At 41.1% G+C, this 22572-nt stretch overlaps 2 protein-coding genes across 3 annotated transcripts in view; one reads left to right on the forward strand and one right to left on the reverse strand.

Annotated features, from left to right (window-relative positions):
* Window positions 1-340: 340 nt before the first annotated feature.
* slc38a8a (solute carrier family 38 member 8a) lies at window positions 341-13986 on the forward strand (the record flags this gene model as incomplete). Its single annotated transcript, XM_084061128.1, has 10 exons — window positions 341-547; window positions 6389-6587; window positions 7179-7335; window positions 8163-8267; window positions 8896-8953; window positions 11416-11530; window positions 12344-12491; window positions 12742-12944; window positions 13031-13082; window positions 13884-13986. The coding sequence occupies 10 exons, from the start codon at window positions 341-343 to the stop codon at window positions 13984-13986; spliced, it is 1347 nt and encodes a 448-aa protein (XP_083917254.1).
* A 3398-nt stretch (window positions 13987-17384) lies between these two features.
* The window catches only part of necab2 (N-terminal EF-hand calcium binding protein 2), a gene marked incomplete at its 5' end in the record, with an annotated part of 150747 nt that continues 145559 nt past the window's right edge, over window positions 17385-22572 (reverse strand). For both annotated transcript variants that reach the window (XM_084059980.1, XM_084059979.1), the window contains 3 exons: window positions 17385-20813; window positions 21381-21472; window positions 22287-22364. In XM_084059980.1, coding sequence (XP_083916106.1) covers window positions 20785-20813; window positions 21381-21472; window positions 22287-22364 — 199 coding nt within the window. In that variant the 3' untranslated portion in view covers window positions 17385-20784. The remainder of the gene's footprint in view (window positions 20814-21380; window positions 21473-22286; window positions 22365-22572) is intronic.

The raw sequence follows: 22572 nt of genomic DNA on the forward strand, positions 1-22572 counted from the left end.
GGATCAAGTGGTAAAATGTGTTCCGCAAGGAACCCTGGGGGTCCGCGGACCCCACTTTGAGAACCAATGGCCTACAGTAGGCTACTTGAATAAATACTTAGTTACTTTCCAACGCTGCAAATGAGTTTATGGCGGGTGATGATTGGTTTAGGAAGGTGGGTGACACCTCCACTCTCCACTTCGCCTTTCAACCTCAGCTCACCACCAGGCCACTAAGGCCAGCCTCATGTGTGCACAGCGCACTGCTGCAGCGCCGGTGTGGCACACGAGGTGCAAAAGTTTGCTCGGGGAGATTGGACCCACGTCGTGTGTGTGTGTGGGGGGGTCTGTCCGTTGAAGCATGGAGGAGTTGGCGAGAGAAAGCATCAGTTTGCTCGCATCAGCTTCAGCCAAGCAGCCAGCGCTCCTCCACGCGGACGGCCCACGTCTCGGTTCGATGGGGGCGATATTTATCATGCTGAAATCCGCCCTGGGCGCCGGACTGCTCAATTTCCCCTGGGCCTTCGAGAGAGCCGGAGGGGTCCGCAATGCAGTCACCGTGGAACTGGTTTGTGATATGAACTGATGCATTTCTACAAGTTATTTTCCTATGCATTATTACTAAGCTCTGACTTACTGACTGCCTAGTCAGTGGTGGAAAAAGTACTCAAATGTTTTAAGTAAAAGTATCAATTCTACAATATAAGTAATAAGTAAAGTAAAAGTCCGGAATTAAAAATGTACTTGAGTAAAAGTACAAAAGTATTGGCATCAAAATCTACTTAAAGTAAAAGTACTCATAAGTTTTCCTTTTTTTTGGAAAACTTAGTGGAAACTTATAGTGGACAATATTTGCCCCTCAGATGTAGTGGAGTAGAAGTAAAAGTACTGAAAATTGGAAATACTCAAGTAAAGTACAAATACCTCAAAATTGTACTAGTTTGCCATCAATGGAGTTTATTTGGGGCACCTATTTGATGGAAAGTTTCATTTGATTAATTTCAGATCCCCCCGAGTGTTTTGTTTTTTTGTTTTGTTTAAAAAAAATATATTTTACAGTCTCTCAGGCAAATAATGAACACTCATGGTTTTCAGTGCATGTTATCCTGAGTTTCACACTCATCCCTTTGCTAGACAATGCATTAGGGGTCCCTGGATACAAGCTGAGTAGAGATAAGCTACAAATCCTTAATTGACTCCCCTGTCAATCAGAGTTATGGGGATGTTTTCCTCATAGCTTAGTAGCCTACCTATGGTATTGCTTACTGCATTGTGTGTTTCTTAAATTGTTTTTATATGGTACAAGTGTTGTGCGCACACAACACTACAAGCCTACAAGTTACCACACTGTAGCGTAGCACTGTTGACATGCTGCAAAATTATTTAGTTTCTAAATCTTTTCAGTGCCAAGCTCTTAGATGTTCCCTTTGAAGAAATATTTATTTCTATATGTTGGCCAGTGCCCAAACTAATTGACAAGTATGCGGTAAATTCAGTAAAAGGGATGTCATTGGTAGAATGGAAGATCGCTCAAGGGTTCTTGTATTCTACCGAGTGTGTTTTGACCTCGGATCGATCAGACCCCCATATTTCTGGCCACCAAAGTCCACTCGCCCCAGTCAAATCCGGCGACCTCGGAACAGTTGGACGCGCAAATCTGGCGACATCGGAATGGTCGGACCCACAAATCCGGTGACCTCAGAACGGTCGGACCCACCAGGTATTTCTGGCCACCAGAACCTACTCAGCCACGTTTGACATCTCGGGAATACTGAGACAAGGGGTGAGCGATGATTTATGATTCTGTTCCACTTCCTATTAGAGGTGCTGCGATCGAGATTTTCAACTTTCGATTAGATACAGATATGGCAGCACTGATACCGATCCGATACGGCACATATTTAAGTCTCTCTATGCTGTCTATCTCATGTTGACAACGTGTTCCTTCCACGCGCTACGTCCTACCGGGTAAACTCCCCCCTGTCAGGTGAAAAGAAGGTCAGTTGGCTCTCATGCATTGAAGGAAGCATGAGCTCGGCCCTGGCCTCCCTAGGCTGTGGGGGACTGATGTAGCGCTGGTGTAGGGCTGGTGTAGCGCCCAGGATCACTTAGGAAATTGGCACCGGGTGAAAAAAATGGGTTACAAAAATTGCGGGATAAAATAAAAAAAAAGATCTCCACCACCATTAACTTCCTGCTTAGCGTATTTGGGGAAACGGCTGTATCTTTTTTTTTTCCTGCATTTTTGACGTGATATGCTATATCCAACGGCCTGTAACAAGCTACCGGCCTAACTGCCTCTATTCTCACCAAGGGCAGCGAGTGTTCCGCTGCTGGGGGGGAGTGTTCCGCAAAACAAATGGGGGCTAGTGTGTTTTGGGGCAAGCGTTCCGGTTACACATTGGTACTTGGTATGGTTATTCAGTCTCCTTCCTGAAAGCGGGAATCAGTGCTCCTCTACCAGTGTTGCCAGATTTTGTAAGCGAAACAAGCAGCCAGGTCTACAAAAACATTGTCTCACGTTGCCAGACAACTAGTTCGAGAAAATATATTATAAAATATTGTAACATTTTATTTTTTAATTTCTGATAAGCGGCAAGCTATATAGGCTTTGATTATTTTGATTTATATTAGGACAAATTTGACTGTAAAGACGAAACCGAGGAAGCGTCACATCCGCTTTATCCCCGGATCAGTTTCAGAGCTTCCGTGCTTCAGACTGTATGACTGAAGCATTTGAAAATTGTGGGAGGCAAGTTTGGCTCGTTTTCCAAAAGAAGTGACTAGGACTACTGTATATACATCTCCTATTTGAAATAGCAGACCTACAAGCTCACAACGCATTGCATTGCAACACGTTGTGAGCTTGTAGATTTGTTATTTAAAAAAAAATCTTGAAAGTAATGTGGAATATTTTTTAAACCTTTTTGTACGGGGAAAGATATTTCCAGATGAGGGCCTGCAGACAAATACATATCAATTTGGGTTAAATAACATTAGGAAGCAAGCCCAAATAAGAAATTACACTTTAGAAACAAGCCCCAAAAAACGCAACCCGCAACTACCAATATTTACAGAAAAACAAGCCCAAAGTCGCTTATAATAAGCAGACATGGTAACACTGTCCTCTACCTTTGCCAGCCAACCTTTAGATCATTGTGTGCTGAACAAGCTCATGAGAACAGCTATGACAAGATTTCCTCCTATAATCTCCTAAAACTGCATTGGCCCTAATTGGGGCTAAATGAGGTCAAATATATACACCTATGCTTGCCCCAATTAAGCCACTAGCACCAATTAGATTGCAATGATCCTAAAAACTTGGCTGGGAAACATTACTGGATAGCAACTTTGGTACTTAATCGGATTATAGGAATATTGTAGTATATGGCCAAATTTACTCTTGTTCACTTCCAATTTCTATAATTACCTATGAACTCGTCACCGTGTTCACATGACTTCGGATACCAGTGTTTTTCTCACTGGGAGTAAACAATGGAAGTCCCAGATCCACTCACATGACCAACATCGCTGTTATTTGAAAGGTTATTAACTCTAAATGTTGTTGATGTTAGATTTGAGTGTGGGTATCAGTGTGATGACCAGTGCATACCAGTGTCATTTCAATAGAGTTGAGTATAGGCTACATGGTGTCACTATCTTTGTTGATAATGCATGCAATGAATATTCCTTCAAGGCAATAGAGAAGCAAAGTATATATCTCATTGTAAACAACAAATTATTTGAATACATCATTTGCCACTTTTTTATACAGTATGTAAACACATGTAGAGGAATTGACAGAAATTTGCTGTGTGTTCACACACAAATAGTAAATTGTTTATGCATTACATAAAGAGCAAATACTTCAAAATACCAATGCATTTACATAGTTACATAATATTGACATACATCGACAATATATCTAAAGAAGGTTAGCCCTGGCTGAGAAGTGACAGGCATTATGATTAACTAGTCCGCACTCGCCGATGTGCGCTGCCAAACTATATGCAGACTTTTGGGTTAGGCGCTCGGTATGCTCCGTGTGTGTGTGTGTGTGTGTGTGTGTGTGTGCCACAACCATGAGAAGTTGATGTTTATGCTGTTTAGCTAAGTTACATGTGCTAATAAAGTTATAACACAATGTGGAATCGAACGGTGCACGTGTCAATGTGCGTGTTACTGTTAGTGGCTGTGTAGATGATATCCAAAGCGCCCTCCCGCTCATAAAATGCACTGTGTGTGGACACGGGCCCTAAATGAAAGTCCTTTATATGTTTGCTGCATCTGTATGTTCTGCTGTTGTCTGTATGTGTGTGTACTCCAAGTTAGTGTAGCCAGCCGCTAGTCCGCGGGGCTGTAACCATGACGACGGAGACCTGTACTCCCCTTATTTGTCAGGAAATTGGAAATCTGTCTGGCCTTTGTAGAATGAGCCTTAACCATTTGGCTATTAAGCACAATAACCAATTCAGCCACAGTTCACACTGCTACTGTGAGACAGGTCGATACCGCAGTATGAAATGCTGCTCAAAAAGACTACGACTACCGTAGTATCAAGGGCAAGATCACCAGGTTAATGAACAGCTTCCACCCGGCTACCATTAGACTGATGAATGTGACTAAGTTGATTCTGTTTCTGGTTACTTTCCGCTGAACATGCGCAGAGCCATGCCTCACACATCTATACATATTCACCCATACTTAACCTGCGGCACTTTTGACCGTAATGTTTCTTGTTTCTCCATGAACTAATCTGCACCCACAGGTCCATTGACCTGTCCATCCTTATGTTGATTGTAAACACACACATTCTCATGAATTCTTTTTGCATATTTGAATAACTAGAGGTTCGGGCCACGTAGCGGCCCTCACTTCCAGTAGCCTGGCCCGCACATCGGAGACAGAGACAGTAGAGATTACTTGTGTATACATTTTTAAGAATTTTTGGAGTTGTGTAAAATTACGTCCAAACCGGGGAAAACTCCCCCCTGTCAGATGATAAGAAGCTCCTCATGCTAGCTTGCTAGCTCCTCATGCATTGAAGGAGGCATGAGCTCAGTTCTGGGCTCTCCTTAGGCTGGCAGAGGGAGAGTAGCGCCCAGGATTACATAGGCAATTGGCACTGGGTGAAAGAAAAGGATTACAAAATCGTGGGATAAAAAAAATATGATTTTTGGAGTTTATTTGGAATAGGAGTAAATGTTTTATTGTGAAAGAGTGAACCGAAAGTGGTATTCTGTCTCACTCCGTCTGAGGTCACAGCCTAAAAGATTGGCGGTACATGTTTTTGTTCTTGTGTAACAGAACGTTTTATTGTGAAAGAGTTAACCGGAAGTGGTATTCAGTGTCACTCCGTCTGAGGTCACAACCTAAACTGCATTCGCTGGGGCAGGGGTCCCGACGCTCTGGTCCGTAGCTTTTAGCGGTTATTAGCTTACTATTTGCATCGTCTATGGGAAAGGCCATGTTAACGGTTAGCGATTATTAGCATCGGATATGGGAAAGCCCATGTTAACGGTTAGCAATTATTAGCTGACTATTAGCATCGTAAATGTCTGGATGACATTAGGCACATCGGCGATACAGCAACTGTGTGTGTGTGTGTACGCAGCAGCAAATCGTCGCGAGTCGAGTTGCTATAACATACTAACAGAGGCTACATTACGCTTCCGCCACGTGATGAGCCTACACTTCCGCCACGTGATCAGGCTTAGCCATTGACAGTCGCCACGTGATCAGGCCTAGCCAATCACAGTATGCGTGTGGACAAATAGAGCGTGGAATCAAGCCAATTGTGTATCTATAGATGAGCACAATAGACTGAGGAACACTATATATTTGCACCTGCTGTATATACAGATATGATCAGGTATCTAGGGATCAAATCGACAGGAAGTGATGCCCACAACGCCCTAGGAAACTTGTGGATATTTGACCAACTATAGAAAATACCTCTGCACCATTCTTGCAGTATCTGCATTCGTGTCTGTGTCCTGTGTATCCTTTATGCCTTTTCCCCACATGTTCCTAACTCTTATCTAACTCTTATTTTATTTTTGTTTTATCAATGTAACTGCAGCTGTAGGAAGCTGGCACAAAATGATTTCACCCAATCATTATACTTGGTGTAAACTGGTGATGTGACAATAAAGTTGAGTTTGATGTGAACAATGCAGAACACTTGTAAACTTTGTAATGCAACTGCTGCTGGAAAATTCAGTAAAAGGATTTTAGGGCATGGTATTAGATTTCTCAATGTCATGCTTATTATGATCAGGACATACTGTTCTTGCTGCATCCAAACTTCCCTTTTGGGACAAATAAAGTTTGTGCTTGGATCTATACCCTTGGAGCTGGTTCTTAGTTTCTCATATCTTCATATTTGTTTCTTTCTCCATCCATTCAGGTCTCCCTAGTGTTTCTAATCAGTGGTCTGATCATACTGGGCTACTCATCGTCCATCAGTGGCCAGTGCACATACCAGGCGGTGGTGAAAGAAATGTGTGGGCTGTCCATCGGCCAGCTGTGTGAGATCTGCTTTGTCTTCAACCTTTTCATGATCTCTGTTGCCTTCCTGGTCATAGTGGACGACCAGCTAGAGAAATGTGAGACGAATCAAAATACACATCAGAGTTTTCATATTATGATTACCAATATGAGGAATGTAGGGTTTTATTGGGCATAGAATCTCGCTTTCAGCCAAGCTTCAAATTGAAATGGTGGTTACACATCCTGACACCTTGCAGCGGCCCAGAAATGTGATATCCAGCATAACAAGGATATTTCTTTTGTGCCTGGCCATTGAGCAGCCACACTGGAGCAATTTGAGACACGAGCCAAATACTCTGTGGTAATGAAAGTTAGAAGGATAAATTGACACACAGAAATGACAAGGTTCATCCTCGCAGGGGTGCTGTAAAGGAGGGGAAAACCCTGAATGATTCAGAGGGTAGAGACTTTGACAGTGGCCCCGAACATTCCAGAGATACCAGGCTAAAATACTTTGCATCATTGAAGCCTGCAGATGGCAAGTATTTTAAAGGTTTGGAGTATTATTTTAAAGGGGTAATGTGAAGCATTTTGTCGCCAGTAAAAAGTTAAAATCGGGACACATTAGCTGCATAGTTGCTGATACCGATGTTGTCATAAAAGTGATATATATATGATGATATATCCTTGTGACTGTTGTCTTTCAGTGTGTCTCTCCATATACGAGTTGGTGACGGGTTTGCCAGAGTCAGAAATGCCTTACTATTGGTACACAGACCGGCGTTTTGCTCTCCTCCTGCTCTGCATCCTTCTCATTCTTCCACTGTCGATCCCCAAAGAGATCACCATCCAAAAATACATCAGGTCAGCAGTGGCGCACGCACGCACGCACGCACGCACGCACGGGTGCCCCTATGTGTTGGTGTTATTAGATGTGTACATGTCAGCACACACATGCATTAGCACCTACAGTATATGTACGCAAATGTAGTTGTACCCAATTGGAGACACACACACACACACACACACACACACACACACACACACACACACACACACACACACTGTATATAGACACGCATATATGCTGTATATAGACAGTTAACCATGCCTGTATTTAGAAAATGCGAAAAGTTGCAATTTGACATACATTTTAAGGTAGTGATTATTATTGTTAAAGGTTTCCACTCAAACCAATTGAAACTGGGTAAATGTTTTGTTAATAATTTGTCTTTGCTAAATCCACCGGCCAGGCCAAAGGCAGGGTCAGATATATTGTTTTTGACACTGTGTGTCCCTGACTTGCCTCAGAGCAACCACAATGTGGTATACTTTCATTGACTGACTGATCAGCTGGTGGCCACGCTTAGGCTGCCTGATCTAACCACTTAATTATTGTTAGGTTAATTTGGACAGACAGGTGGGTGCTGTCATTTACATTCCCACCCTGATTAGTGTTCTCAGTCAGCCCCTGTACAACCATAATTGAAGACATTAACGATAAGCATCGTATATCACAGCCTTTCCCCTCATTTCCCTGTGGCATTTCATAGACGGTAAAGCAAGTTAATCACATGCACCACACAGACACAACGATGGACTCAATGGAGAGATGTTGGGGCGTGCCCACTGGTGGAGACTCGTGCTCCACTGAGCACCCCTATTTTAATGTGTTATGTCCCCTCTCAAAGTGTTCTAGGTACTCTGGCAGCAACCTACCTGACAATAGCCATCATAATCAAATACCATACCATGCCTTCAATGCAGGTTCGCATCGCCCCCATCCATAGCGCTGGGTAAGTCATGGAGCGATGGGCAAAGGAGGATTTCAGGGAAACGATATTTACTGTAGTGAAGTGGTCACAGTGGCCAGTACAATCAGAATGTTACCAGCTATAAATGGAAACAAACATTAGCCTAATGTATTTTTTAGGTAGGTGTTATGGATATGAATACTCTTTCACACCGGACAAGCCCAAGTTATGTGTTGACAAAGGAATGAGTCCCATACAGTACCTTTGTACCACAACAGTCAAACTAGATCTTAGATCTTAGATGCTTCTTTTATCCATAAACTAATGTGATATTTAACATTTTGCATTCCTGTTGCACTCTGACATACTTATCATTTTGTGTTTATAAATTTGACAATAGGACAGAAGCTAGATTGGAAGCAATAGACACATGGGCTTACATTTATGTAATATCTGTTGCCAAACTTGGCGAAAATATCCATAAACATTAAATAAGATTCAAAAGATCAAGATGTTGAAAAAATAAGTAAAATATATATGCTTACAAAACTGTTAACAATTTGAATTATTTTGTAAATGTTTGTGGTTTGTTTAACGAGTACCCGTTTACGCAAGAACATGATTGCACCCCTAATACGTATATACTGTGTGTGTGTGTGTGTGTGTGTAGGATCAGTTCCTGGGCCTCCATGTTTAGTGTGATTCCAACCATCTGCTTTGGTTTCCAAGTGAGTCGAACATTTAAATATTTTCAGATTTCAGCAATGACTTTTTTTGATCAAACGGTAGGAAGTGTGTGGTGTGAATTTGAAACTGAAACTGTATTTCCTATCAATATTGCGACTTGATGGCCACTTAGACATGAGATGAGTTGTGTAATGTCAGTAGGCTGCTGGGACCTGGACATTCTCAGGAAAGTGATTTAGTGAGTGCCAGTCTATAGGTCAGCCTGGGATTGCTGTGCTCTGTGATAGCTAGGCTGCCCTTGGATTATTTTATGGCATCTTAGAACAGAGCAGAGGAAACAAACAAATCACTCCTTCACGCTTAAGCCGGACAGACTCATGTGTTCCCTTCCGATTTACCAAGGTAATGAATCGAGGGGGAAAGTGGGAAAGGATTGATGCACAGGCGCGCACTTGTGTGCTACCCATGCCACACACTCCTTCCTTCCTTCCCTCCCTCCCTCAGGCGAGATGATTACAGTCTGTGGGTTCAAAAGGGAGCTGATGAGATCCTCAGAGCACTGCTCTGAGGAGTTGAATGGACAAAAATGAGACAGAGGGGGAAGCTAGATTGAAAGTCCAGTGATGGCAGCTGGGATCAGGTTAGGACAAAGACTGCATTCTGCGTTCCTTGATGGTGTAACTTGTTCGACTGTGTCACTCGGAACCCTTAAGTGTGATTTATACTTGGCTGCACGCCGGTGTCGCGCACCAAAAATAGCTGATCTACAAGCTCACAAAGCGTTGCAGCGCGATGCACTGTGAGCTTCTAGATCTGCTATTTTCAGTGCGTGGCACTGGCACACAACCAAATAAAACTCAGTCTATAGCTTTCATTTCATTCCATGTCTCATCCGAGTTCATCACCTCCTAAAAACACATTAAATGGGAAATGATGAGACGAGCACTCTTGGATACTCCCCTCATACCTGGGTTCCAAGCTGGTAAGGAAACATTTTATCTGGGTGAAACAGAGACGAACTCTGGTCTAGGTCTGGCAAAAAGCCTTCATTTATGTTGATACTTTATTACTGCTATGTTTTTCACTCATATTCTTGTGCATTCTGGTAATACATTTGTCTGGGCAAGTGTCAGTGTCAGAGTTGGCATGGAAACAATGGCTTTTCGTCAGGGATTTCACTAAAAGATTCTGTGCCGGCACACCGTACCGGTAAGAAGAGGGGGAAGCAACTGATGCGAAAAGCCCATATAACCCGTCTGTCAGGAACGCATGTCCAACAAGAAAACACATGTACTAATTTTATATTGAAGTTTTGTGTTAAGATTAATGCATCTGTGGTACATACACCATTTGATTTAATTTATCTATACATTATACCAAGTGCTGTATGTGCTTATAATTTCAAAACAGTTTAATTTGTAATTTCAAAGAAATGTAACTGTTGAGTTTGATATTGACGTTTTTCTTTCCTTTTTTACACATTTGCCATTTCAAAGAAAAGTAGCTTAATGGTTGATTTGAAATTGATATTGTGTTTTAACACATTACTCTGTGGTACACACACCATTTGATATAAATAAGTAATTGTCTATGCATGATATCATGTGCTTGTAATTTCTATACCGTACTGTGTACAGGCAAAAATAAATTGAATGTGTTCAGGGATGCATGAATGAGGAAAAGAATGAGCAGATGAAGTATGGGGTATAGTTCCGGCAAGAACTTCAAGCCACTTTCACCCATACGCAAGTGCTGACATTTTTACCATTGAGCTAATCGAGCCTGCCAGCTTGCTCTGAGGATAAATTGAATATTGACCATCAGGTCAAAATTCTGTGTCTAGGTGAGACATGACCTTTGACCCAATCTAAATGTCTCAATAAAAGAGCAGGGAGACAAAATACAACCACCCCAATTGTATAAGCTATATTGTATTAACATACTCTAACATACAGATTGGACAATTACATTTCATTCATTAAAATGACATTGTGCTGCTTTAGCCATCATCAGCACCATACTGGACATTTGATTGTGGTCTTGTCCTTATAACATTAACGCATAATGGCTGTTGACTCTGCATATGAGCACCGACATGCTGTTTACATTTTACAGAATGGGTCAGACAGCTAAAACCGATTTATAGAATATAACTTTGGCAATAAAAGGACATTGTGACATTTAAGCTTAAGACTTAGTTCTGGCTGGATTCTTGTACCTCAAGATAGTATGGATCCAGGCATGACTGTTATGCACTGACAGTGGGTCCGCCCAGCAGTTTAAAAACAAAACAAAACAAAAAAACCTGGGCATACTTGTAGATGGCATATAAGGGTAACACTGGACACACTGATGGTTTTGCCATTGGAGTAACAAAGGTAACCCCAGGAGGATTAAAAAACCCTTTGCTCGAAGGACATATGTCACAAATCATGACAAGGGAGAGTCTGATCCTGAACAAACTCCAGTTAATACCCCAATTACATATCTTTGTGTGTTTCAGTGCCATGAGGCATCCATTGCCATCTACAGCAGCATGGAGAATCAGCGCCTCTCTCATTGGGCCTTCATCTCTGTGGTCTCTATGATCTTCTGCCTCATCATATACTCCCTCACTGGTTAGGATATTTTCTGTTTTTATCATCTGCTATGGCTCCTAGTCTCCGGCACAGTGTGTCAATATTAATCATAATAATGATAATACATTTGGCATGGCATTAAAAATCTAAAATGAAATAAAAATGTCAAAACAATGACACGAGACCCCCCCTGCCCCTCAACTATACACAGCAACAAAATACCGTAATAAGTTTAAAAACACACAAAGGCATTGAACCAGTACATCTAGGCAAATGCTTTGTTGACAAGAAAGGTTTTTAGTCCCCTCTTAAAACGTCAATAGACTGTGGTGCACTCAGATGGTCAGATAGGGCATTCCACAGCTGAGGAGCAGCTGAGCAGAAGGCCCGGTCACCTATGGTGTGCAGCTTTGTCTTGGGGGGAATGTGGTGTCGTTTGAGAGTGGCACCAAGTTTAACTGTTAGGCAGCATTCTCCCCACACGTGTGTGTCATTTCTTTGGCTAATGGTAGGCACAGTTTGATAATTGTGTATGCCTTATGCGGAGGCTGGCACGATACGATGCTTCTTGTGCTTTGGCTAGCTCTGGTCCATAGCGTTAGAAGGAGTTCCTCAGATGGTTGACATTTCTGTATTATAAATCTTTTTTTTTTAGTAGTCATTGATTAACATATCAATTAGCTGTTCCTTAACCACTTAAACCTACACAAAATCTAGTAAAAAATATCAGATCTTCAAGCTCACAACGTATTTTTTGTGAGCTTATATAAAAGCTTAAGTCATTTTAAAAAGTTACCGGCATCAGACCTTTCTGCCAGTTGTATGAACAGGTATTATCTGTCTCAATTGCAGGGGCATATGGGTACTTGACATTTGGAAAGGAAGTGAAGGCAGACATTTTAATGTCTTACAACGGTGGTGATGTCCTAATGCTCATCGCTAGGCTACTGTTTGGAATCTCTATCATCACCATATATCCCATTATTGTTCTGCTGGGGAGGTAAGGCACTGTATTTGTGATTGAAAATGACTTGGTTTTTAATCTGACTGATGATTTATTCATTTATATACACTCTGTAGACCCAAATTCATCTATGCACCCTGTGCCTACTTTGGAACGTTACATTTTCTCTTTAATTGTACTCAGTCTATATACAAAAACTCAATGATTTTGTTCTCAAGAAAAAAGCCCCCATAAAGTGAAATAGTGCAGACTGTCAAAACACAAATACCTATTTTCCCAACGTTAGATCAGTGATCCAGGATCCTCTGCTGAGCTGGCATCGTAAACAGGATGGTCTAGTGACGGACAAGTTTGAAAGCCGTAGCCGATATGTGCTGACAGTCCTGTGGGTTACTGTGACTCTTCTCCTCGCCATATTTGTACCAGATATCAGCAAGGTCATCAGTGTCATCGGCGGGATCAGTGCCTTTTTTATTTTTATTTTCCCAGGTAACACACTTTGCATACACGCACCTTTAGAGAAGATCAACTTGTTTGTACTTAACCCCTTGATCTCTCTACCTGTCTTCAAACAGGGCTCTGTCTGATCTTTGCTATGCAGTCTGAGCCAGTCTCCTGTAAGACCAGGTAAGTCTTTTTGAATGTATTTATTTATTTTTGATTAATAGTATCTGAAGAAATGCCTATGAACGTAACTTTTGTAAGACTGTGATCTGCATTCACTTGCTCTGTCTGGTACATGCAACCCCTTTTCTCCCCAATTTAGTAGTTTTGCCAATTCCTCCCCACACATTGTATGTTGCCACTGCTGTTGTATGCTACTGGCTCACCTGCCAGTCAGGAGCCCCCACCGGGAGGATGTAGAGCCTCCGTCCTAATCCTCCTGCCCATAATATCACCCTCCCCCCTTGGCTTCCTTCCCCCGAACACAGGCCAATTGATATAGAGACGCTTGACAAAGCTAAAACTTGTTATATTATATTGTATAATCATCTTGTATGAAATAGCTCTCCTTTCCTTTCTCCCATTCGCTCGCTCTATTTTTCTCGCTCGTCATTTTGCTTGGCATGCTGCTTAGCTGAATTTACAGTAGGGAACATCTTAAAGAGCGGAGCCATTAACACCAAGTTTAACTGTATTCCATTTGTTGCAATAAATGGTTACATTCTACTTTGGCGTGAGTGTTCCTGACTGAACCCTATATAAATGCACCAATGAGTGCAATAGGAATGTTATTGTTGCTTGTCCTTGAGTCATGTCCACTCTAATCGTTTAGGTGCCTTTTTAATGTAAGCTGTACATTCTGGCTTGAAAGCTTTGGGATTTGATGTGTGTAATATTTCTGGCTAATATTTTTCTTTATATCAATGTTCAATAATTTCATTATGCCCCACCCCTCCCTCTCTCTCTCCCCCTCCCTCTCTCCAGAGTTGTTCTCACACTCTGGGGTGTGGTGACCTTGATCTGTGGAGCTTTCATCTTTGGCCAGAGCACCACAACAGCTGTCATGCAGCTCCTTGGCAGGATCTGATGCTCATGTAGTCCAGTCTTCTATGTAATGTACTTCAAGATGGTGCTAACTAGAACTTATTTTTTCCCCTTCTCCACACTTCTATGTAATGTTCTTTCGTGGTGACTGTCCTCCACTGTAAAGGTTGTTTCAGACGGGGAGCGGTTAACGCGGGCGTTCTCACTCGGATCAGCAGGGATCATTGTTGTTTTGTCCTCCTGTGCGTTGCGGGGGAAAAAACACAATCCAGCTCTTGCCGCCTGTGGGTGTGTGCACTAACGAGTACGAGAATTTCACGGGACGGTGCCCGCCTGCAATTCCGCCCCTCAACTTCTCTGCACGTCCCAAATAATCGCCCGCCTCTCATTGAAAATTAATTACATAGGCGCTCCCCGTCTGTAACAACCTTTGCCTGGTTCAATGGACACCTACTTTCCAAAGGAAGGGATTGCATTCCACAGGAAGGGATTGCATATGGCTACCGTGGACATTATGTTTTCATGGAGATGACCCCTTGACTAGTTAAGAGGCCCTAAACCCTGCACTTAATGCATAATCAATCTGCCATCGTGAACTAGAGTTTAAAAAAACAAACTCACCCCTCCAACAATATTAGTTTTTTGTTTTCTATGTTTGACCTCCCCTGGCCACTTCCTGTCATGTGTCTAGGGGTCTGTGTGAAATCATAATGCTGGTAGTTCTCATACTTTTGTCGTGGCATGATCACTATTGTTTGTATTAAAACAAATGTTTTTACAATGGTAATGTGTCTTTTGTCACCGTTTAGCCTTGAAAAACAAATTTGTATTCTCTGTACTAGACACTTGTCACAAACTGATTTACCAACTTTTACAGAATTTACATGATCACACCTATTGGGTGAGTCGCAAGAGATTTAAGGCCCTTGCAGACAGGGTGCGATTTTTTCGCACGGAAAAAACTGACAATATAATTTTTTAAATGAACACATGGTTCTCAATGACCTCATGCACACCGGCTCCGAATTTACCGTGCGGCGATGCGATGCGTTTTTTTTTCAATCGAACCCAGTTCGATTTGTGCGTCTTTTCGCATACGGTAAAAACTGATTGACTAATCGCACCCTGTCTGCAAAGGCCTTTACACAGAAGGATAAGATAGAGGGGCTATGGTGAGTAGGCACATCCACTTTATCTTTATCACTTAAGCCTAACGGTGGCTGGTCGTGCCAATTTCTTCTTGCTTGGTTTACCTTTAGGGTACCACCTGTTCCCAAGAGCAGGAGTTATGTTATAATTATTTTTTAATTCACTGTCCAACTACAACCACTAAAATATGTGATGAAGGAGACCTAAAGGAGAACATGAGGATGGAACCTGCTGGTCTCTACTGTAAAGCCATAACACTATTGAATTGATGTTGGTTGCTTTAAGGTGCCATTATGGGGATGATGTCTGTCTGCATGTGGATATGTGGAGGGTGTAAATACTATCATGTTAGTCTTGCTGTAGTTATTGTGTTTAAAAAGAATGTACCTGTGCTGTGTTCTGACCTGACCTGACATGTATGACCTTCACGTGAACATGCCATTTGTTGTTTCTCTTTGTGGTCATGCATGTCCCATGTTCCAGAAATTCTTAGTGTGTGTAAAGAGAACAAAATAAAATAATTTTATAATAAGTCCTTTGACTTGTGCATATCTGCTAGTCTTGAGTACAACTGTACAACCTGTGTTGTAACGAATTGTAATCCAAAGTGACTTGCACATTGCCTGTCACTCTGGATAAGTGCATCTGATGAAGGGCGGGGGGAAAACATGGTAACAGATTGTTTTTGGGTGGATGAATTTGGTTATGAGCACAGGTACACATGTGCCGAAGCAGGCTCCTATTGAACTGCATGTACAATTTATTGTCATGCATTTTCAATGGGGAAAGATCACTGCACTCCAGCAGTAACTTTAAACATTGTGCACAATTTCTGTCTGCATCTTATGGGCAGAGTATACTTTCTGTCTGCCACACAAGTCCCTTAAAATCAGCGACCACTTTGATGTTCCATCACATGTTTCTTTAGTGAGCAAAGTGTTCTTCTGGATGTAGAGTAGGACATCCTTGGTGGGATTTGAACCCTGGACCATGTAGACATGTTTTAACACAGTGAGCCACGTGCTAGAAGTGTTGCACTGGACGTTAGCCTTAATTTTTTTAATGGCTATTTGTCATTATCCACTTGGCCTTAGTTTATAAAGCACAGTAACATAATGTAAAAGTATATACAGGCAAGTTCAATATATTGAAGAATCCTGTTTAACTTATAAGTTTTAAATACAAATCTTTCTTATGGCACAAAATGTTCAAATACATAATCAATTTGGGGTCCTTGACATCAAGATGTTTGAGAACCCCTGTGCTGCCTGAGTAGACCTGCCAACCCTTCTGTTCTCACCAGGAGACTCCTGTTATTTTTAAGTAATTAGGCTAGTGGTTATTATTAAATATGGCTCTTTTATTGCTACTTTTAACTTTTTAATGGATCCTATGTAAGTAAAGCCTGATAAAAGTGTCAAACTCCAAAAATCCACCAGAATACTGGAAATTACATCTACTCAGTTATTTTTTTTTTAAATGAACAGTTTCATCATGATAATATTGTATATTAGTTATCTGGTCAAATTTCATAATGGTTTAAAACGGTTCCTGGCAGATATTTTGCCAGGACTTATGCTACTGATTGATTCTACTATTTCTATCTATCTATCATCTCTCAAGATTCAGCAAAGAAAATAATATTTTTTTTCTAGGGTCCCTAGATTGATCTATCGATCAACTGATTGTTTGCTGAAACCTTATTGTAAGTCGCTTTGGATAAAAGTGTCTGCTAAATGACTGTAATGTAATGTTCGCTCGAAGAACAGAATATTGTCATATTAATAACATAGCAAGCAACATGGCAACATATAAAAGTGCTAAACCAGCCTATTTCATTAACCACTTGAACACCAGCATCCATATTCTATGGTGAACATTAGTCAAAAGTAGCTGATCTACAAGCGTTGCAACGCGTCAGCTTTCTTTGTGTCACCACTTCCTATTTCACTTGAATGAAATTGGTATCCAGATCTGGAAATGTATTTTTGTGCCTCAATGCATAAGACTTCACAACAACCAGTCAAGGACTCCAGTTTTGTAGTTTTATTGAATTGCATCACTCTACATCATCTAGAATTTCAACAAAGTATTTTATAGACCAAATATTTTTACTTGCATCCCTGCAATAAGTCTCTACACTTAAGGAGAGAAAGCTGTATTATTGAAACATACATAGGAATTAGAATATTTCATTAAACATTGCCATAAAAGTGAATGTTCATTCTTGTATGCCATTTTCTAGTCATATATATATATATATATATATGTATATTTCTTCTTTTTTTAATATTATAATAGGATTTATCTTCTTTTGTCTCCTTTTTATTGGAATACTAGAAAAGAAACAGGAAAATAAGGTAAGAAATGCACAAAACCCATTGAAGAGTAGCATGGCCTATATTAATACTACGGCAAAGAAGTTACTGGACATTCAGTTGACATGCACTCAGGTGGAGGATAGAAAAAGAACAGCCATAGAAGGAGAGAGTTATGTTGATAGTGGTCAGTTTGGCAAATTCCTATATCTGATATCACAAAACTCTTATTTTAAACATGTCAACACAAGTTCTGTGTACAGTACACACAAGATCTGGAGTGTTATTTTAAATGAAAGTGTAAACATTGACCCATAAGGGACAATTTCCCCCACTACATGACATTCCACCAAAGCAGCAGCTGCCCGTTCCTTATAAACCTTACCCAATGGGAAGGCTTGTTTTACATACACTTACAATTCCTGTATTGGACATTGCCAGATACTTCAGAATGTTGAACATTCAAATGGGGACCGTATTCTACATTTCAATGACATAACTCTTTCATTGTATGACGAAGCACAGGTTGCACTGAGGAGTAGGAGGATAGAAAAGAACAGGTTGCACAGTCTCAGGAGCGTTCAGGAATGTATTATGTAAAATAACAGTATTGGCATCTTTGACCTGTCCACGTCATATCCATAGAGTTATAGGTCATATCCAGAACCCAGGCGAGCTGGGCACGACATACAGTGAGGAGAGCCTTCCTTTAGATCTTATGGGTTGCATTCAGCTGGGCACCGTACTTTTAAAACTATGGCTATGTCATTGACATGTAAACTTCAACCCATGCATTATGGCTTTTTGTGTCGTCGTAATGGGATGGCCCCTTGGGAAGCAAACGAGACCGGACACAGTTTGGGCTGACACAGGAGTCTAAACAGAGTCTATTAGTAATTAATACATGAGTGGATAACACATCCTAGGACCTAGTGCTTGATAATAAACATTGCTCAAGAGTACAGCATAAAAGTTAGTCCATGCTTGTTCTGTAGGCATAGCAATATTTATTTATTTATAAATCAGGTCTATATAATAACATTTCTACACTTCCACATTCCACATTATCATGCCCAGCTCAATGCATCCCAGCAGCCTAAGGGAATAGAATAGTAGTACATCAGTTGCTGTATTTCTCTATTAGTTTAGCTGGATCTCCATTAATAGTTGTTCCCAGAACAGTAATGAACTATCCCAGGGTCCATATACAGTAAACTGGAAGGTGACAAAACTAGTTGTCACTCACAGGTAAAATAGGAGATAAATGGATCAGTGGTAAGGATGGCAGATGGCATCTTTGAAAGTTATATAGAGCTATAAAGAGTGGAGTGACTCATAAACAATCATATCTTCAACAAAATATGTTTAAACAGTATTACTATATAGTTCAACCATTTCTAAATACTCTCATCATAGTCAATAAGCAATATATATCTTTAAGTCACAATAATCCTTTCTACATTGTGCTTTCGGAGTGAGGATCCTGATTGTGTTTACGTCCGTGGGTTCATGGTGGCGGTGTTTGGGGGCGAGGGTTGAATCTGTGTGCTGTAGCTCAAACAGAGGTGGGCTTAATTTCCTGGATAGACACAGGGTATGTGTATGTGGTTTTTCGGAGCAGGAGTTGGGTGAAGATCTGAGCCACAAAACCGGAAAGATCAGGTCAGAACAGAGTCTGACTTGGCTCTGCCCAGATTTGGACCTTACATTTCTAGTAAACTTCACAGGTGGTGTACAACATTGTTGTTATTGTAAAATATTGTTCACTGTTCATTAATAATCTGCTCGAGCTGAGTTTTATAAATTGTGTGAATCTTATTCTTGAATCAGGTACACCAAACACTGTATATCACAAATATTAAACCTGTTCAACCTAGTGAAGTGAAGTCACACTTGGAAGGCTGTTTTGTCTAATGGCGCAGAAATGCTTCAAACCTCTTATAAAAACATTCTGATCTGTGGTTTATGGGACTGTTTTGGTACCATAATGGTAACAACACAAGGCTAGTGCTGCACAGTCATATGTCAGTAGGTCTCACTTTAACATCACAACAAAGAGACAAGTCATCCTTTAAAAACCCGGTACAACCTCCTCAACCATGTGGTGACGTTTAAGGCTTTAACATTAATGTCATTCAGATGGGAAGCTGTCTAGCATTTCTTATAATAATGAGGATTTTTCATTACTTTGAACAAAGATGTGAGTAGCTAGTGAGTAGGAAAATTTGCACCGTAGCACTAAAGACGTCAATAATACGAATATAATAATAATAGAACAATGTCTTTTATATGTAAAATCTCTACTAGACTTATACAGCTAATATACTGTAGGCTACCAATTGCCAATTCAGACATTTTATACATAAAAAAGGAAGGCAAAAAAGAACACAAACTTTAGCTGCATGATGGAGAATACTGAGATGCTATCCCTAATTATTCACCTATTCTCCAGCCTTAAGGTAGCAGCACAATGTTGTTTAAGACAAACATGCTCACGATGTGTAACCATTCATTTCACTTCTAAAATGACCCTGATGCCGACAACTTATCGGAATTCAACCCTCAACTTCTTATCATTATGCCTACTCCTGTAACATGACAAGAAAGCTAAATGAACAAATCTACCCCAGAGTGATTCCCTTAGAAATTTAAACTGCTACGTCTCAGCTGAGCACCACATGGGATAAAAATGTGCTGGCTGTGTGCTCTTGTGTGTGTGTTGTGTCGAGCCAAACACATGTTGGATATGCTGGAAAGTGGCAAAGTGTGAATTGAATAGCAACACGTTTTAATACACGCATCAATTTTCAAGACACCCATATGCGTTCAGCTGGGGACAACACATCAAGTGTCCATATCTACCATGAAATGACAGCTACATTAACAAACTCTACTTTCTCTGCTACCTATGGTGAACTCATCACAAAAAAGGATAGGGAAAGAAAACTGAATTCCATGACGATACCCAAATAAAACCACCCCAAAAAGATAACTGCTACATGAGAAAACTAACCCCATGTTCCTTGCTACATGAAACAAATCTGCCTTATCGTGACCCAGAGCTAATTCCATGAAGTGACTAGTACAGTACATGAAACCAACCTAATGTCTCAGGCTAGCTAGCTACCACGGTGAGATGCAAACGCAAAGAAGTTTTAAATGTACTGTTCAATATTCACTGCAGTTGACACCATTCATTTGCACTGTGTAAACATGTACTTACAAAAGTGAAAGGGTGAGGGGAGGAGTGAGGCCGGGGTGGGGGATGGGTGAGGATGGTAGTGATAGAAGGGAGATAAGGGGGAAGAGGGGGAGATAAACGGTTTAAGGAGGACTTTCCAGGAATCACGGCGCATGGGCGGACCTCCCCGTCATCAGTCCCTGTTCAGACTGCACCAAGCAGCTGCATGAGTAGAGGATGGATGGATTAAGAGAGGGATAGATTGAAGACATGAATAGGACATTGAGCAGCGGACGTGAAATCAAGCCAAAGTGTGAGTGGAAACGTGGAGGTAGAGAATGAATGAAATGGTGAAAAGCAAAAATGAGAGATGGGATGCATGATAAAGTTTAGATAAAGAAGTGAGAACGGAGTGAGAGGAAAGAGAAGAGAAGAGAACATTAGAAGTCAGAAAACAGAACAGCTATCAATGGCTGTCTGCCAAGCATCACATCAAGCTATTGACCGTCTTTGCTTTGCCTTGAGGCTATGGATGTATGCCAGCATTGATTATTTTGATTAGAGCCATTTACAATAAGCTACTAGAGTACAAGGGAGTTCTAGTTATTTCATTTTTCACAATGGCGTGGAGCTTAAAAGTAATAAATATTACACCTAAATAGCCTCCCAGGTTTATGAGCCATTCTGAGGCATTAATCCTGAATAAGTGTGTTTTGATCGGCACTGAACATTCTATTCTATCTCTATCAGTCCATTCTCTCCTCTCTTCAGTTGTATTGCAGCACTTACCTGGAACTGCTACAGTAGAAACAGCCTCCGGCTGGCACAGTGTGTCCACCTTCACATGCTGAAAGGCTTTGGTGGGGGCAGACTGGAGGTGCCTGCATACACAAGAGATAGAAAAAGGGTTAAGAAATCACTTGCACACATACCCATGTCTAATTTATACTTCCTTGTATGACCGAGTCCCTCTGAGGAGATAAAGTTTCAACTGAAAAGCAGAAACTCCCATCTACAGACAGCTACGTCAGCAGCCTCTACTCATCCCCACCACCTGCACCATCACTAAATCATGAAGACCTCACCTAACTCGAGTGCTTCAGCAATTTTGTGGCAGAGTGAATGGTTGAAGACTCCTAATTACATTTCAAGATGCAGCACATTTTCCAGCTGGCTCCTTAGCTCCTATCATTAATGGATGGATTAATGACCACATTAAAGGACCCCTTTCACCCTGGCGTCCCTATATTGGGCATTATAGGCAAAATATTCAAAGATTTCCTTTTAAAAAGAAGAAAGATACGAAAGTGATATAAACTAAAATAATGTCAAAGCATACCTAATTACACCAACATCGACAGTGGGTGCTAGCCTAGGCCAAGGAAACTAATATTAAAAGAGGTAGAGCCCGCACAGTGTCTTCAGAAAAATAATTTCAAACATTATTGAAAAGGCTTAAATGGCTAATGTGAAGCAGTAGTGAGAAAGAAACGTATTTCAGCAATTGGCCTTCGTACATTTTTGCACACTTTTCTTCCACCCATTTCGTTATGACCAGATGACAAAGGCAGATTATTTGAACTTGAACTGTTCAAGAAAATCTCTGCCAAATGATTTAATTGAAACCAGGACTAGAAAATAAATGTAAAAAATCAGCCAATAATGTTTTTCAACAGTCAAGACGGTTAACCTCACCTCTTCCATTCCTCCTCTCCATCCCAGAACTCATAGACCACGAAGGACAGACCGTCTGGCAGACGCACTGCAGTCACACTGGAGTAGAGAGAGAACAGAGGAGCCCAGAGGGAGGGGGATGGAGGGAGAGAGTGAGGATGGAAAGGCAGGATGGTACAAAGGGAGAGTTGCGAATAGGATGATGGGCAGAAGAGTGAAGGAGAAATACAATAATGGTAGCATTAGAAAGAGTGGAGGAGAGAGGGGATAGTTGCAGGAAGATGAGAGGAAGATATGAGAGAAGCAG

The sequence above is a fragment of the Gymnoscopelus microlampas genome (assembly GCF_963454915.1).
Source record: "Gymnoscopelus microlampas genome assembly, chromosome: 6".
Classification (NCBI taxonomy): domain Eukaryota; kingdom Metazoa; phylum Chordata; class Actinopteri; order Myctophiformes; family Myctophidae; genus Gymnoscopelus; species Gymnoscopelus microlampas.